General features: G+C 35.1%; 1 protein-coding gene across 1 annotated transcript in view; it reads right to left on the minus strand.

Annotated features, from left to right (window-relative positions):
• Positions 1 to 18,898, minus strand: part of USH2A (usherin) — a 392,303-nt gene that overhangs the window by 279,556 nt on the left and 93,849 nt on the right. Inside the window, exons 18-20 of the mRNA XM_061990105.1 lie at positions 18,128 to 18,285; positions 16,516 to 16,660; positions 6,271 to 6,501 (exon numbers count right to left, since the gene is read on the minus strand). Of these exons, the coding sequence (XP_061846089.1) occupies positions 6,271 to 6,501; positions 16,516 to 16,660; positions 18,128 to 18,285 (534 nt within the window). The remainder of the gene's footprint in view (positions 1 to 6,270; positions 6,502 to 16,515; positions 16,661 to 18,127; positions 18,286 to 18,898) is intronic.

The raw sequence follows: 18,898 nt of genomic DNA on the forward strand, positions 1-18,898 counted from the left end.
GGGCAGAAGAGATGATCTTGCCTTCTCCAGTTACCTCTTGAAAGGATATAAAGAAGATGCAGTCACATTTTCTTAAGAGTTATATAATGACAGAAGCAGCAGCAATGGATGCAAGTTCAAATACAGGAAATTCTATATAGATATAAGAGGGATAAGATTACCAAAAGGCTGGTCAGATTGGACATTGGAACAGTACTTAGAAATACAGAAAATATACTTGACTATGTATGGAGAAAAAAAAAAAATCACTAAACAAAACCCTAAACAGGTCTAGTTGGACTCACTATGAGCAGAAATTTCGACTATATGATTTCTCTTCCAAACTAAATTACCACAGTTATTCTCATTTATGGATTAAACTAATTTATAATCATTTCAAATCTCATCAGAAAACATTAAAAGAAATGCTGGAAAATATCTAGAGAATTAAAAATAGAAGAAAAACTCATTCACCTCATGCAACCTTCTTTCTTTATAAAAAATTTTCAATTAGAACTCTATGCAAAGTTCCCCATCACTTGCCCCTGCCGCTACCCCCAAAAAGTCATCTCTTTCCTTCTGTAAGTTATTTGGTGAAATGAAAATCTTTTCTAGTTTAATCTGAGTTTATAATGGGACATATATTTAGAAAACATTTCTAGAGGTCACAGAATCAATCCATTTACTCAAAAGCAGAATGAATTTTACCTAGGTTATTCCTGACAAATGCTCATACAACTATTCTTTAAAATCTGCAGTTTCAGAGCTCAAAATGTTGTGAAACCATTGCTCGGCTAGCCTGAATCTTTGACAAAAACATTCTTCTGAGAAGACAACCTACTCAGTTGTATTTTAAGCTTATTATGAGTACGTTGCTGCTTTACTAACAGTACACATGAAGAAAAGTTCATTCTCTTCTTTTAAAGTACACATTTTTGTATCATCACATCTCCTTTTAGTCTTCATTTTTCTAATCTATGCCATTTTCTTCAGCCTTTCCTCTGACATTGTTTTTAGACCTCCAATTGTATTCTTTTTCTTGGTATCCAGCCACAATGCATTACTTAAATTTCTGTAGGGAAAATTCTGCTGGAAAAGGTCTGTTGATTTGGCTCAATACACTAATGAAAATATTCACACCTTCTACTGTCTGTGAAATGTGTGCTCAAGATTATTCAAAGTGGAACTTGCTTTACATTACTGCAAAGACAGTTCACTGTGATGAAGAACCATGAGGACATACAGCGCTGAATGACCACAGTCATTCCCAGCACTTCTGCTCAGAACAAATGTAAACGATGCTTGTGCAGTGTTCCATAGCAAACTCATTAAGAAACATCTTTACTGGAAAGATTCTTTACTCTGAGAAATGTTTGTGTATCTGAGTAAGAGTTTGGCATTAAAAACGCTAGCATAGACCTTTATTTTTTTAAATACGCATTTTTAAGACCACTTCATGAAACTAAAAATGTTAGTGTAAAAAGGCTCTACTCGTAATGCGGAATATATGAACATCTTACCTCATACAGTTATTTCCTAATTATTACAGAGCTGAATTTGCATCATGTAGAGGTTGCCAAAGAGTACATCTTCCAGGTAAGACACACTTCTTAAGTGTAGTACTCTATTTCAGACGACTTGGATTCAAAGCAAGACCAAACACAAAATTTTCAGAGTGTGCTGCATTTTGATTACTATTACATGAATTAGTTTCTTTGTAAACAAGCAGCATTCAAGAAAATCACATTAAAACAGTAATAGTTAATTCAACTGTTTTTACAATATTACTAGGAATCTTTCATACATCTGAAAGAATGAATTATTTTCTAAGTAAAGACCTTAATTCTCAGATGAATATGTACTATAACTCCTATGGTCAAGCCCAAATTTTATTTTAAGCAATGCACAGAGTATGCTTGGAGGATTTGTTTTGCTCTATTTCATAGAAAGAATAGGCATATTATTTACAAAACCCATTACAATGCCACAGAATTATAAATTCATGTTCAACATTGTATTTGAAAAGTAATCTTACTTTAAGAGGTCAGGTAGTGTAACCTTCCACACCACCATCTTGCTACTGTCCGATTCCTTCCTTCTGCAGCAACTGAATGATTTTTTTACACTGTGAGAAGTTCTTAGAGATGGTCTCAGTTTCTCATCATGGTGCCCAACTATATCTCCATAGCATGAACTCAAGGAGTTCTCTCATTCATTCATGTGTCTAACTGATTGCAATTTCTATCCTTTCTGACTACAATAGGCCCTATGTCATTAGCTCTGCCACAGACTTTCTCTCTGGCAATGGATTAAGTAGAGGAAAGATTGAAAAAATATTTTGTGTAATCCATAACTGTACTATAGACAATAAAATTGCATTCCTGAAACTCCTAGCTCAGATGTCACTATATTCCAGAGACATTCAGGATTAAATTTTCAACGAGTTGCTTTTTGGACCCAGAAGTTCCTTTCTGAAAGGTCTCAGTAGTATGGCATCTATTTGCTCAATAAAACCTGAAAATAAAATTTCCCTTTATTAGTCCTTAGGAGCTTAAGCCAGTATACTCGGTCTAGAAAAAAAAAAACCCTATTGCACAGCTTTTTGACAGGATTTTGGCTCTGTTTGTATCTGTATCCACCAATATACTCAACCAGGTGCACACCTTCTTTCTCAGGGAGTCATGTTTTCAAAACAAAAAAGGGATCCCTAACTCTGTAAAATAAAAAGTTAAAGCTGCCTAACCCTCAGGAGACATTTCTAAGTTATGAATCCCAAACAGAAGATAATGCCTCAAATTAGAACCAAACTTAATACTAAGCAGGGCTCATTTACACAGACCAAAATTCATACATCAGTTTTCATTTCATCCATTCAGGTACCTCAAGTCCCAACCCTCAGTCAAGGAGCAAAAAAAAGAATTGAGGAAAAAACTCTTTTCATCTATCTATATATAGCTGTTGGTTTGTTGTTGGTATTCACACAGACACACACATTTCAGCAGCTGAGCATGTCATTTTCCATGGATTTTATTCAATTATTTTGATGCATCTTACTTATAAGCCTTTACTAGTAAGCACACGAAGACCCTATTTTCCATGCAGAGCAAACTATTCTCACCTGTTTGTTAGTGGTAAAAGCCAAGTTAACATGACATCGTGCCCATTTTGGACATAGCCATTAAATAATACAAGTGTAATTTGAATTTAAAAGATATTCAGAAATTTGGCCATTTACAGTTCTTTAACTCCAAGCTTGCTTGTCTACACTCTGTACTTGAGACAATTGGAAAACCAGAAAGATAAACACAGCAGTGTTACTGCAGCGTTCTTACTCCAGACCAACAGTTGCATCACAGAAGCTGGACTGATAAAGCAAATTACATGAAGTAACTCATTTGTAAAACCTTTTAGCCATTTCTAGAAGGCCTTTTAGGTATAAACTCCCACATTAGATAGAATCTAAACTTTAGCTCTATTAGATCAGAAAGATAGCACTTTGCTATCTCATAGGGAAGATATAATGATAAACACCCAAATACCCGATCATCAGAGTGATGTGAGATGGATGAGTTCCTTAGTTAAAGCAAGAATACTAATAGTTCCTTTGCCCAATGGTCTTTTGACAGATATAATGAATGCTGTTGTCTCTAAGAACTTCAAGACATACAAATAGGTATGAGAATTTGTGCCTAAACACTTCTTCACAGTTGGAAGAGCTGAGAAGTTGCAAGTGGCAGTTCTGGCAGAAACAATACTTTTCTTTACTGAATTCTTCTCATGGAACACGTACTCTGAGCATGCTTTCCTGTGCAGCTGGAGGCTTTGTTACAGACAGGAAGACACTACTTAGTGTAACCAGTGTTTATTGCCCAACTTTCTTTTTTTATAAAGAAAAATATTAACCTGGAAAATTTCCCAGATACTACCTCTGCCCCTATTACTTGCACCTTGGAGTGTAAGACCAGTGGAGAGGTAGTGAGGACAACTGCATTTATCAGCAACAAATAACTGATAATAATAAACTGATCTCTTTTTTTTTTCTGGATTAGCAGTGGGAGATCCAGACGCACTAAGAAGTATCAGTCTGCTGACTGACATATACAAGCTGGCACGCTTCTGTGTTTGAACTGTACACAGCTGCATGCACACTAAAGTCATTCCATCTATAAACCACAATTGCCAGCTGCTTGTCTTGAGAGATGGGTAATAAGAGAGGGTCTCAACAACAAAACAAGTTCTGAGTACAATTAAAGAATATTTTTCATTCACGTTAATGCGTGTCTTGCTCCTGCATCTGCTATAATTTTCCCTCCATCATGTCTTGGAAGAAGGATTCATGATCTACTTCAAAAAACTCAGATTTATATTTCTCGAAAACTTACGAGTTGCCAAGTACTCGAAGTACACATTTTTTGGTACCAAAACAGATTGGTAACCTTTTTGTCAGTCATTACCATCACATGATTTGCTTCTAGATCATCTCCAGATACTCTAATAGTTGGTCTAAAACAATGAACACAATCCAAAGCAATAATATATTTATTCACTCAGCAGTATCAGTCATCAATGTCAGTTCAAAGGGAGCTTTATTTTAACATCTTCTCCCAATCTATCTGTCCAAAGTCACTCAAATCACCTCAGCCATCTCAGTAAACCACATTCAAGGCCGCAGTCTCATCTCATGAAGCATAACCAAATCCCAGACTGAATCAGCACTTGGGAAGATTAGTGTTTTTTGTATGATTGGTTACAAACAGACAAGTATGTGAGCAATTCCAGCAGTGCAACACCCTCTTCCCCAGAAAGAAGAAAGACTTCTAATGAGAAGTAGGAAATTCAGGGATATTCGTAATTCTTTACCTGTCTGATTAAACTAACTTAATTATACTGCAGTGATGAGGTTGACTGAAGCTTCAGTGTGAAAAACTGCAGCTCCTAATATCCCTTGGTGTTTAGATCATCACAACTGACAACAGAGTATCAAGGACTTTTTACTAAATATATGGTAAAGGGTGCAAACTCTGATGTCAAAAAAAAATCAAGAAATTTAGGTGAGGAAAGGAGCTCAACACAGAGATAGGTTTTGCAAGTCAACGTGGTGTCAATATTTAAGACAGTATTTGACTATCAGACAATTTTTTTGTTTTAAAATTAGATTCATTAAGTGCTCATACCAAAGCAAGAAAGCGATTTCTATTCTAAACAAAAACTGAATTTGCATACACATACTTGCAAGTACCAAGTTGTCTGCGATTCCATATTCTTGCCAGAATTACCTGCAGTGTCCCAGAAGACAAGAGATGCCAACTGAGTGCTCTTCAAATTTTTGGTACTTTTATGTGTGAACAATGCTGTGTGCCTTTTGCAGGTCTTAATAAAGAAGTGTTAGTACCAAGTTAAGTTGTATCAGACTGTGCTGTGGCCTTCACACCATCGGCATGCAGTCTAATGTCTGCTCTCACTGTTGCCTAGATTCCTTTTGGGTTTCCCCTTGCTGTTGTCACACGTGCTCACACCTTTTATTCACCTTTTTTTTTAAAAAAAAAATCAGCTCTGCCATTGCTTATTTTAGACACTCATACTTCATGCACAACAATGCAATATTTCACTTACAGACGTGCAATCAGGTTCATGTCCTCAAACAAACTGTCTATATCTTTGATTCATCCCAGAAGTAAAGACATCAGCAAACAGTGAGGATCACAGAGCATAAATGTTCTGCTCTGATTTGAAAAACATTCAGTTCCATAATGAAGAACCAGCCAAGAAAGAGAGGAGATAGTATGCAAAGGCCAAGGAATAGTAGACTTCTATCACACTGGCTTTTTTCTTTCCTCAACAAACAATGGGACAACACAAATGTTCTGAATCCCGAATACAGCAATTTTTGAGTGTTCATGCAACCTCAGGAATCCTCAAAACTATACCAAAGAACACATGCCTTAGTATTCAAAACCAACTAACGTGTTTTTTTTTTTAACCCAGAAGAATAAGTAAAAATCATCTTATATTTACCACTAGGAAATGAGTAAAATGTGCAGCAACATCCACCATCATGTACATCTCTATATCCAAAGGCAAGGGAATACAAAGCCCATATGTCCAATAACATTTTCTACAGGCTTTTCGTATAAGAATCAAAACAGCCCAAACATCATTAACAATCACATTATGCTAGTAAATTAAAAACTATTAATTTTACCATGAAAATAAAACAGAAGAAGATAATAAATTATAAAACAAATGCAGAGTACAATTGGTACATTTTATAAGTCATTTAAACTCATTTACCTGTAAAGTACGTATTGGTGGGGAGAGTGGAACTAGCAAATCTGTAATACCCATTTCCTGGGAAACGGATCCCTTTTGTTACTTCGGTACTAAATGCAGCTAAAGATGAATCCATCCTTTCCACCTGGTAGACGGGAGAAGGCCCATTGAGTTCTTCAGGATCATTCCAGCTTATCTTCACTGCTGTGCTGCTTATTCCTTCAACAAGAGGGGCACTAAGTTTTCTTGGGGCTGTGTATTAAAATAAAAAAAATTATCTAGGTATCATTGTCCATATGACTTGGGAAATTATTTATTGCACATAATCATTTTTGCAAAACATCCTGCTTCAGTTTCTGATTGTTAAGAATATATTAATATCAGTAATACAGATAGTCATAGAAGCTTAATTAGAAAAAAAACACAAAAACAATCCCTCCAAAACAAAAAAAAAATCAGAATCTTTATAAAAAAGTTACTTTCAGTTCTACAAGAAATATATTCTTTGTCTATTCAGGCTTTGATAAATGTCTCTAGTATTATATCCAGAATATTTTTTTTAATAATCCTCAAGAATCAGAATCAACATCTTCATAAAAACTGTATTTGTATTCCTTCCTTGATTAGCCTCTCATACCATATTCACTGTAAGCATGTGTCTGTATGACTTTCAGCATTGGATTTGAGTGAAAGACCAAAGGAGAAACTGAGTAGTTAATTAACTCTTCTTACATCTCAGCAGTACGGTACATGACAACATGAGTCTTTCATCACTGAACTTATCCCTGTCAACAGGCACAGAACCACTATCCATCCACAATAGTGAAGGCCCATCAGGTTGTTTTCCTCATGGTGTGCACACAAGACATTAGCATATGTTCAGATAATTATTCAGTTCAAGAAAATGATCCTCTCTTAACTTTTCTCCACCAACATTGGTAGACAGTAAGACTCCATACAAGATTGTTTCCTCTAAGGTATCAGCATAAGATAGTTTTACATTATTACACTAACTCTACCTTTAAAAGTAATACTTCTGTATTCTTTTAAACTTCCTGATAGTGATGGTCACTTTGTAGCTGAGTTCCGAACAAAATTTGTAATTTTTTTGGAAAGAAAAAAAACCTGTACAGTAAGCCACTGGAGGGCAGCATGATGAGTTTGGATAATGACACAATGGCGATATAGGAGGGAAAGAATTGGACTATCCATGAAACCCTAAAAGATGTCAACTGGAGATGTATAAGAACACTCTACTACCTATAGAATCTATTATCCATTTTATCCTGCCTTTTTTAATTCCCCTTCTTTCCTTGATAAAGAAAGGATTTAACAACAGAAACTTCATTTGTTCCCAGAAAGTGAAATACAATGACAACTTGTAAAAATTACTTGTTCCCATAATGGCATAGTAAAGAGCAATGAATGCCTTTCAAGAACAATAAAACCAGAATTAAAATATGGGCCTTCAAAACCTGACATATTACTTCACTGCACAGCATTCTAGATAGTGGGAGTTCTTTGCTTCATTTAAAATGAATTAGTAACATCCTTTTAAACATTTGTGCATTTCCAAGTTCATTAACATATTTCTCTTCTTTTTTTTCCCAATTTGCCTATAGCATATTGGTTTTTCTGGGTGGTTTTTTTTTTTTTTTTTTGCTTTGCTCTCTTTCTAAGTTGATAAATATTCTTGGAGAAAGCAGAGTGGGGAAACTGGGAAACTGCCAATGACACTATGTGCTGTAAATTCCTGCTTAGGCATCTTTTATGACTTCACAGTCTAATTAGTATCTCACACTATGGTAGAAATTTACAATGTCAAAATTGAAGTAATGCAGCGTGAGGTCATAAGCTTTCCTGCATAAGTAGGGCACAGCACTAATGAATTGTGGTATTAATGTACGAGTTTAAATAGAAAACATGACTTTACAATCAAAACTTCACCTTTGAGGGAACTAGTGTACGTCAACATTTTAAACGTGAACATAAGAAACAGAGCCCTCCAATTCAGCTTACTGATGGTAAAACAGAAATGCTAAAATTCATTATTTCTGAAATGCATACAGCTAACTAACACTCATGACAATACCTACCTCTTCCTTTAAAGTCTAATATTAATAAACGGCAGTTACTTGGACCATAATTATGGCATCTCTGATACCCAAATCTGAAGCTTTTATGGGGCTTACGCAATTAACTACTTAAATGCATCGTAACACTTGCTTCTCTGACAGGGAAGTATTGATTTTTTAATCATTTCCAAGTCTTCTCTAGCACAAATAAATGTACTACAGTTACAGTTAATGCACTGTGTACATGCATTAAACACTGGCATGACACAATTTATTATTTCGTAATGTATGGAACAGAAGCCTTCCCTTTCAACAAGTAGCATCCTTCCTATAACATTAGTATTTAAACTACGGTCTCATTGATGCTTAAGAATTCTTGTGCATCAAGACACAGGAAGATTGTACATAAGCTGCATAAGTTAAAAAAGCAACCAACCAAACAGGAAACTAAACTCTGCACACAAGCAGGATTGAAAATAAATCTGTAGCACTAGCCCAGCAGGGTACTAAGTGCTGAAATTAAAAATATTCAAGACTAAAAGATACAGTATATATTTTCCTAAAGGTGTCACTGTGGTACCTGTAGCTACTTTCTGAAAGATGAATCGACTATAATTTTAGCTATTGAATTTTTTTTAGTCACGTTCTGTTAAGACACATCTGTCAAAATAATGAGCATACTACATTTTAGTGGATTCAAAGTCACATTTTGTGTATTTTAATTATGTAGTTTTAATGTCTTGCTATATAATACATATTTAATATATTATAAAGCTAAAACAGTATTTAAAAGCCCATGATTGCTGCATGCCATTGTGTAGCAGAGGGCACAAAAAAGACCAATAAAGACAGATGGTCCATACAGCTTATGTTGAAGTCATATATCTAAATATAGATGTTGCTACACAGGTCATTACAAATAAGCCTTTCCCATGTGTCTATGCACACACATGTACACAAAAATGAAGTTGGTAAGTAAAGAGCCATTAATTTTGTTTTGTTTGAAATAATATCATTTTAGTTTTAGACTCAAAGACAGATGCCAGCATTTCGCTCTGAACAGATGGTAATTCCATCTAATAGTGCATCTCTGTATTAGTAAGGTCTGTTGTGTATACAAACAGTAATAAACACTAGGTAAGGATCAAAATAAATTTTAATTGTTGACATTAAATTCTGGCAGCCACAGTTCTAAGGATACAATACTCCTTTCTCAAGTCTGTCAGGTTTACTAATACAACTGCCTAAGCTTTTCCATATTCTGCCAGATTCTTGTCTCAGGAATAACATATTTACACTGGCTAAATTTAACAGGCTTACATATGTTTGAATAACTACTGCTTAACATAGGGTAGGTAGATATGTGTGTACACTTCCACAGAAGCCTTCAACTCTGAATAGTTCAGAAAGGTAACAACAACCAAAAGAGTACAGGTTTTTATTATTGTTGAGTTGAATTGAAAATGCATACATACAAATTAAAACTGAAACATTTGGCTAAGTTGAGGACAAAAAGTTAAGGAAAATATATATTTTATTTGTTTTTTAATCTATGAGTTTACCTTGCAGGTAAAATTATATGCCATACTACTGGTCAATCATTTCATTTTTGCCACAAATTATTAGTACAGAGGACCCTGAGACTGCCATAGTATTTCTGGGATGATATTTTCTTTGCACTTCACAATGTCAGCAGTCATTGCAACAGTAAATGAGTCAAGAAATAATGCTTCTGTCTTCTGACAGTATTTTGATATTTTAGAAGACTCTTTAGAGTCCACTTTGTACTCTTCTCAAAAAAGAAGAATAAAAAACACACCCATAACAGACATTGAAAGAAAATTTAATAACACAGATATGTTACAATCATATTTCTTTAAAAATTGATGTAATACACAGTATTTTTTAAAAATCATGAAAAATATATTGCTTCCACCATATGGGACAACCAACGACTCACCAACCGATTTAAGATGCAGCATATTGAGCTGACCATATGTTACAGTGCTGTTGAATGGCTGAGTGATTCATGCCCGTCACATTCTAGTATATCAATTAAAGCTCCTTGAAGTCTGCATGATTTGTGTCTCTGTTATTAAACCCTGCTAATTCATCCCACTTACACATCTGTTATAAATCTCTAGGAGTGCTGCATGATTCATGGCAATCTGTGAGCATGGTACAGCAAATTCTTCTCCTTGTAATTAACAGTAAATTGTTTTACTGCCATGCAATGAATTTTTCAGTTATATTGCAAATGAACTCCTAAATGCATGGTTCTTTCTTAAGAACTGACTTATATTATTAGGCAATTAAAAAGTATTGCTTTGAACCAAAAGCTTTTAATCAAGAGGAATGCAACTTAAATATAGCTTTAAAACCTCGCAAATATGACACAGAGAGAAAAGAACAAAATGAACTATTTTCTGAAGTATAATATGTGGTTGGTAGGGAAGAAGAAAAAAATAACTTCTGAGTCCTTACTAATTTCCTGAAACTCAAAGAGCAGCTTAACTACAACTTGAACACTTGGCAAGACAAGTTTGAGCAGATACTATCTCAGAAGTTACTTAAGTCATCTGTCATTATGAAATTTCTCAGATTACTTTACACTTTTCTAATTGTAAAACAGTGTCTTTATTCTTGAAATAAATAATTGGATAATTAGCCAAGCTGAATCATCAGAGGATTCCAGTGCTGCTCAAGTGTTCTTGTCAAAGGTGAAGCAAATTCATTTCAGCTTTGCCTCTGCAGCTTTCTGAAGAGGCTTTGATTTTTTTTTTTCCTGCTACATTCTTGGCAGCAGCCTCAAATTCATGAGTCCATACATCAAGTCAGTAGTTTAACAACAAATGAAATTAAATTCAAAGAAGGGAAACTAATTGAAGGACAGCAACAAAAGTGTTTGGTAATGTGCTTTTTAATATGGCATGCCACATTTGCATGATAATTTTTCCTTTTTAGCATGGAGCAGAAAGTGACTAGCTTAATGAGGGATTATTCAAGACAGGAAAGAACAAAATGCATTCATAACTAAGAATAAAGATTGTATTATGAAACGGAAACAGGCAACTGCCGAGAAGTAACTGGATGATTGGTTTATGCATTATGAATAAAAAGGTAGAAAAATATTTATATTAGTATTCACTAATGACTATATATACAAGATTGTTGTAATTAAAATTATAAATTAACATATTAAGAGTGCTTGTTTAATCACTTTGGGTCCTATTTACAATGAAGAGACTTATATACATGCATGCAAAACAATTTGTGTTTTCGGGACAGCAGAAAATGGCCCTCATATTTTTCTTCTGTAGCAAAGGAAAATATACATTACTTATTACACGTTTAATGAGTATTTGTTATTTTAAGACTGAGGCATAGCATTTCGTAGAAAAGCAGGCTATGACAGTCATAAACAAATGCTGCAGTGCCATGACAAATGGGTTGAAGCTTTTGAAAAGGGCTTGCACCAGATCTTCTTCATGAATGGAAAAAATGGAAAAATTACTCAGATTAAGGGTAATCAAAAAGACAACAACATCAAGAAGTGTAACACAGCCCAGAAAGCCAATCAACATCATTACCCCAGCAAACCCAGAGGCAACTCCAAAGCCACCAATACAACTGCTTGAGAAATCTGCCAAGAAGCCAGATGCAGCTGGTGTTGGAAAAATATCTTCTACAAATTAGCTTCTCAACACTGTAATTGCCATCAAAAGCAAAGGATCAGGAAAACAATGTGCCGGGGTAAATGGTAGAGATCACGAAGCAAAAGTATTTGATGTGTCTTTAAAAAGTGGCTTTTTGATTACGTTTAAAAAAATCTGTTAAAGGCAAAGGAAAGATGACTTTAACTACAAGAAATACGCTCAGTCACACAGTAGTTAATGAAACATAGCTGTATAGATTGTTTAAGGCACCCTTTGACTATCTGCTTTGAGAGGGGTAGCATAGGCAATTGCCCTATGTAAAATACCAGAAATTGCTGGGAATAAAAGGTGTTTCTCTGCCTGACTGAAAAAACTTGGAAAATATGCATGTTTTGTCTTAGTACATGCTACAAAGAAGTAATTTTATACAAACACGTTTTTTTTTTCTTAAATCACTTTTAAGGTCCTTCATTGGTACCAGCTAGTATAGTTCCACAGGTTTCAAGATAGCAGATCAGAATCATACATGAAATAAGACCACAGAGCAAAAAGTGCTTTTCAAAATGAAAAAATAGCCCAAAATCTGGTAACAACAACAGGCTCAATGCTGTTCTCAAAAGTAAACAGGAATTTGAACTCAGGAGAACCTAGAGAAATGAACAGAGTAACATGTGGCTCTAGGTGTTGAGAAGAAAAATTTATAATTACTAGCCAGTATTGCTTTCAGTTACATACATGCAATGTCACATGATGATATGCGGGTAGCAAAGACAAACACGAAACTTAAATCAGATACCAAATTTTCAAACAATGTATGAAAAATTAACGTTTTCCTCATCTAACAGCCAAGGCATTCAATAGCATGTGCAAAAATATTGCAGTGTATAAAGAGTACTTAAAATTCCACATCAATTTAACTCTTAAAAGACTGACCACAAAAAAAGGTATTAAACATTTTTTAATTTAGTCTTTAAAAGCTAACTATTTTTGTGCTTACACCTGAACATACCAAATTGAGGTTCTCCTTCAATCCAGTCACCTTCTCTTTGAGTAACAGAGACGGGTCAGTTCTTCTCTTCTGTTACCTTGACCTGTTTGCTTTGATCTTTCATCCTAATACTGCACTACCACATAATATTTATCTTCCAACACTTTTTACCATTCTTGGAGCTGGTCACATATCATGCATTCATGTTCAAAATTCTTTTATCTATCGCACCTATCCCTCCTGATTTCATATGCATTTGTGATGGCTTCAACTCAGTTCTTTTATAAAATAACTTGATTTCTAATAATTCTATTTTGTTTGCTTCGTCATTCTTTCTTCCTCACATTCCTCTGGCCTAATTGTCGTCTTTGTTACCATTTACAAACATCATGGGTGTATATATCAGTGAGGACGAAATTTTTTGCCAGTGGCAGACGCAAGGACATATGGCTGATTTTAGTTTTCTTTCACTCTTCTCCTACAAAGCCTACTCAGGTTCTCAGTATGGATGCCTATACTGAACTGAGTTAAAAGAGATATACTTGTTATGTTTGCTTCTGGATTATTTTAAGTCATACTCCAAAAGACTTCTCTTATTGAAAGATCAGCAGATTGTTTCTGATGCTTTTGGTTCCCTAGGTCTTCCCATTAAACTCTGTCCCTGATTGCAGAATTCTCTTTTCTTAAGTCTTCTAAATCCTCTCTCAAAACTTTTTAAAATATTCCTTGGTATTTTTGCTTCCAATGACTTCATGCCCTTGTTTCTGCTGTTGTTTCAGAAGAATGATAGATTTTGAAGATATCCCTTTTTTTAAAACTAGTCTTCAAAATAACTTAATGGATACAAATGAAACTTTAAAATTACTTGAGACTTTTAGTTGCAAATTTTAGAAGGCATTGGCAATTCCAAAAGCAAACTCCTTGATAACAAATATCAGTTGGACACACCAAAGTCACTGTGAACAAGCTACTCATTGATATAAATGCTCTGTGTGATAAATCAGTAAACTCCACACATGGAAGGAGATGGTTTCCATTATGCTCCTCAGGATTAGAGGAGAAGAATTAGTCTAATTTAATATAACCTCTAGCCCAACTTGGAACACAACTCAAAACTCTTGGATTGCATTACAATGCAAGGGGACCATCACACTGAAGCACATTTCAGTTGAGACTTCCTCCAAAAACCTTCCTTTGCCAGGGGCATGGAGGGGGACTGGCATCCAGCCAAGAAGGCTGTCTCTATGCCAGGGAGACATTCCTTCATGAAAGAGAACTCTTCAACAGTCCTAGGAAGGCAATTTTAATTTCATTTTGCATCGTTCAGTGACACAAAAGGATATTAATAGACTAAGACTTCATAATCTATTTTTACAAATGATGGGGACTGGTTTCTCTTAACTTTGTTCCAAGTTTGAACTTGCTTTCATGTAAAAGCCATCACATAACTAGTTTCTTTTAAATTTTCTTTGGAAACACAGTTTTATAGGATTCCATGAAATGGGATATGAACACATGCACACATACAAAAATACCTGAATACAAATTATTGATTTTCTCCAAAAATTAAAAATATGAATGATGGGAAAACTAAATCATGTGAAAAACTTTAGCTTGTCAAAATTTAAGACATTGCATCAACATGCTTTAAAAACATAAAAGGAGCTCAGGATAGGACTGATTCTTTGTTTTCAAGGTTTACAACAGGATGCAGAAAAAGGCTACATTGCAAAACAGCTAATAAACGGGGACATGCCTATTATTCTATTTCGTATTCTCCTATCTTCTTTAATGCGATAAGTCTCTAAGTATTAACACAACCAGGGAGGAGATTGTCATAAACAAGCTGCCAAGCATAACTAAGCTGTTGTTTCTGAATCTTTTAATAAATGTATAAACGCAAAGTTGAATCATTTGTAGTAATAAGGTGTGCCGTTCAACAGTTATCAGCAGACTTGGAACACTGCTCCTTGAAAGGCTGTGTGGTATGGGATAAAGACACATCCATACAAGTAGGAAGCTCTATGGATGGCCAGCTTGAAACTTTAAGAGGTAGCAGTACAAGGAAATGATACTTGAAATTGACATCAGCTATTAAGCAAGAGAGAAGACTGACAGAACAATTGTTGCCCACTGAGAAAGACAATATGGTGAATCAAGGAAAAAAATCATCTATCATTCACTTGAGTACAAATGGAAAGGCAATTAAATAAGCAGACAGATGAAGAACCGAGGGCTAACTAGAAGTAATATCCACCAGCTCAAATTCCACTTCAGTTGATGTGTATAAAGCTTCCTATTCACTGGCTCTGGGCAACTCCTCATTCCCACTCTGGAAGCTCCTACATCTCTTCATTGATTATGCAGCCCAGGGAGCCTAGGAAAATATTCTGCACAGCAGAAGTTTTCAGAATTTTTCGTAGGGGAGATCAAATTACATAAGAAAGTTAATTTCAAAGATCATCAGCCATATGACACCACCAGTAACTGCTTACCTAAAAATGCTAATATTGTGAAAGTAATTAATGTGTTTTAAATGTCTATACAAAAGGAAACCACGATGTTAAGCTGTCAGCTCTCTGCAGGTGACCACCAGTATGTCATACAACATTGATTTTGAGCTCATATTTATAGTATGAAAGAACTGTGCGGACTTCCTCATTTCATGAACACAGAGACCTGTGAAGCTGATTTTGCTACCTATTTTTCCCTTAAAACCCTCTTGACTCTCTGATGTCTCAGAAGTGAGCTCGTGCCAGTCTTTTCTTCAAAGTAAATATAGGCTTTCTGCCTCTCTGTTCTGTACTGATGCTTATTCTCCTCTAAACTTGTAGAAATTTAGTACATTTAAAATCCAAGACACATATGGTTGAAATAAACTCAAAGATTGAAAATTTATTAAGGTGCACAGGCACATATATGCAGTTTCTTAAGCACTGTTTCCATAGGAAAGTGAGTACACATATCTACAAAGCAGAATCTCGTAAATCTCAGCAGCTAAATAAACATTTTCAAAAGAGCAGACTCAAAGAACCTATGTTGCTTCTGATACAGACACACAAATACATTATGTACATATGTTAGAGTGCAATATGAAAACCACATAACTCCTTCTTCTTGAGTTAAGCAAGGCATTGACACAGCATGTAATTTTACACGTTCTGACAGGCAAACATGACACATACACAAAAAAAAACCCCTCCACAACAAATTAACAACTTCTTAGCATTGTAAATGAAGGAGTGGGTTCAGCCACATTTATATACATTTACCATTTCAATAAACAGAAATAAAAATACACAGATCCATGATTTGCAACTGAGAGAGCGGTAAACAAATCCTATTGCCCTAACAGCGTTACCTTAAACCTTCATTGAAAATATTTTATTTTTAATCTGTCAAGATGAGCAAATAATAATTAAGCAAGTCACTTTGGATTAATATAACACCTACCCCTGTCACTGTGCATCAAACTATGATCATCTTAATAGTATTCATTAGTAAACTGAGTGTCAGCTTTGCACTTTGATGCAGATTGTTTCCTTACCAGCTGCCAAGGTTTGCCCCATGCCTGGCTCACTGGTTACACAACCAATTTGATTGCAGAGAGTAACAGTGAAGTTGTATGTCCTGTAAGGTTTTAATCCCGTTGCCACATAGGATAGCTCATGAGCCTCAGCTATATGCAAAACCTGCAAAGCAAACAGATTGAAAGACAATAGATGGTTAATAATATTTTTGGGGATATTAATTGATGATATGTTTACTAATGCAAAATTTGTCTCTGAATCTGCAGATTCCTTCATTTAGATGTGGAAAAGCCTGCAAAGACCAACTGAGGGAGAGGATTATTTTGGAGAATTTGAACAAGCTAGGATTTAGGTGATAATACTTCCCATCACACTGTTTTATGAGGTAATAAGTCAGTTCCTGAGTGGATAAATGAGGAAACAAAGTTATTGCCTCGTAAAACTGTGTGGTGGTGCCGTTATCACTACAAACATTGCAGCTACAATCCAGATGAGGAAGATGACACTATTAAGTGGTGAAATCTGACCACTGTTGAATGAGTGACATGATTAGCATGCATTAGGAGGGAGAGGAATAACTAATACCTACATACATTTGAATCTGCCTTACTTTAACATACTTTAAGCCAACAGAGAGAGTGGAACTGAATAAACTGTTGTATTTTAGGTAGCTTCTTTATCAAATGCTTATTTAGATGAAAAATCTTGCAAGCCTATGACCAGAAGCAATATATATTTATGTATTGTTACAACAGCCCCAGGAGCAATAGTATCACAGCTTCATAGACAAACAAACTGAGGCACATCTGTGGTACCACTGAAAAAAAAAATCAGCTCTGAAAACAGAAATATGGTATCAGAGCACTAGATCTACTCCCATATTCTCATTACCTATCATGTTTCCTTGCACATCCCTAAGCTTTTAGCTTGCTACCTACTACCATAGTATTTATTTTCCAAACAGTATTTTAAAAATCACATATTTAGACTTTTATAAAGTTGGGTTTCTGTTATTTTAGGTTTCCCCTCTTCAAAGATTTGTCCGTTATCCAGAAAGCCAGACAGATATGCTCTTAATGAAAACATAGATTCCTACAAAACAATGTAGTTTTAAGTGTATCAGCAAATATGGCAACAATACAAAATGAGAATATGCAAAGATTAAATTAATTTAAATTTTGTTGCTCAACCTCATACTTCCTAATTTTTAATCTCACTAACTGCTGAAAACAGTTCAGGAATACAAGTTAAAGCCTAAAAGTAGTGTATAACATTACAGAGCACTCCAGATAAACTGGTAGGTGAAAAAGTTGGATCAGAGAATGTACAGCATATCATAGAATCCTAGAATGGTAGGGGTTGGAAGGGATCTTTATATATCATCTAGTCTAACCTCCCTGCTAAAACAGGCCCATCTAGATCAGATCGCACAAGAATGTGTCCAGGCAGGTTTTAAAGATCTCCAAGGAATGAGACTCCACAACCTCCCCGGGCAGCCCGTGCCAGTGCTCTGGTCCCCTCACGGTAAAACGGTTTTTTCCTATGTTATCATCATAATGTTGGGGACAACATCAGACTTAATTTTTCTATTCTCTGTTAGGAAAAACTTAAGGTAATTAACAATACTACCTGGGAAAATGGTGACATGAACCTTTGTTCTGTCATCAAACTGATGCTGTATCCCATCACTTCTCCTCTTGCTAAATTATCTTCAGGTTTTTCCCACGACACATTGAGGGAATATGGTGAAAGAGGGAATACTAACGGAGATGGCATGAACACTGGGGCTGAAATAAAATTAATAAAACAACATTTATAAAATAAAGTGAGCAATGTGTGGAATGCAAGCTTCCTTGTTGTATTTGCAGAACACCATTTCAGTAATCTTTTTCTTTTTTAACTTTTCTTTAGGTCTACCTGAAATTTTCATATTATTTTGATAACACATAAAAAGTATCTCATCCATCATTCTTCTGTTTTCTATTGTGATGATAAATGCAGAATAAAACTCTGCCTATGTCTCCAAAGAAATACTAATCAACTCTAAAGTCCTAACCCCTGTAGCAGGTAGGAAAGTACATAGAAATGAAAAAGACTTGAAGAAAAACTTCATGCAACCTGGGAAAAAACTGATAAAAGCAAAAAGTGTTCAATACTTCAGCATCTTAAAAGCAATTTTGTTTGCTAGGCCAGTTTGAAATTAACATGTCTCTCACTTCTTACCAAACAGTTCCCCTGTCTTCCGTAGTAAATCTGTAAAAGGATTGTTTGCACTGCTGTTAAATCCCCACCTGATTACTCTGTAATAATAGGATACAAACTCATAGCACTTCTGCTACATATGAACAACCACACTAATGGACCTCTTCCCAAATACAGTTTAACACTTTTATAACATAC

Source organism: Colius striatus, chromosome 2 (genome assembly GCF_028858725.1).
Source record: "Colius striatus isolate bColStr4 chromosome 2, bColStr4.1.hap1, whole genome shotgun sequence".
In the NCBI taxonomy this organism is placed as follows: Eukaryota; Metazoa; Chordata; class Aves; order Coliiformes; family Coliidae; genus Colius; species Colius striatus.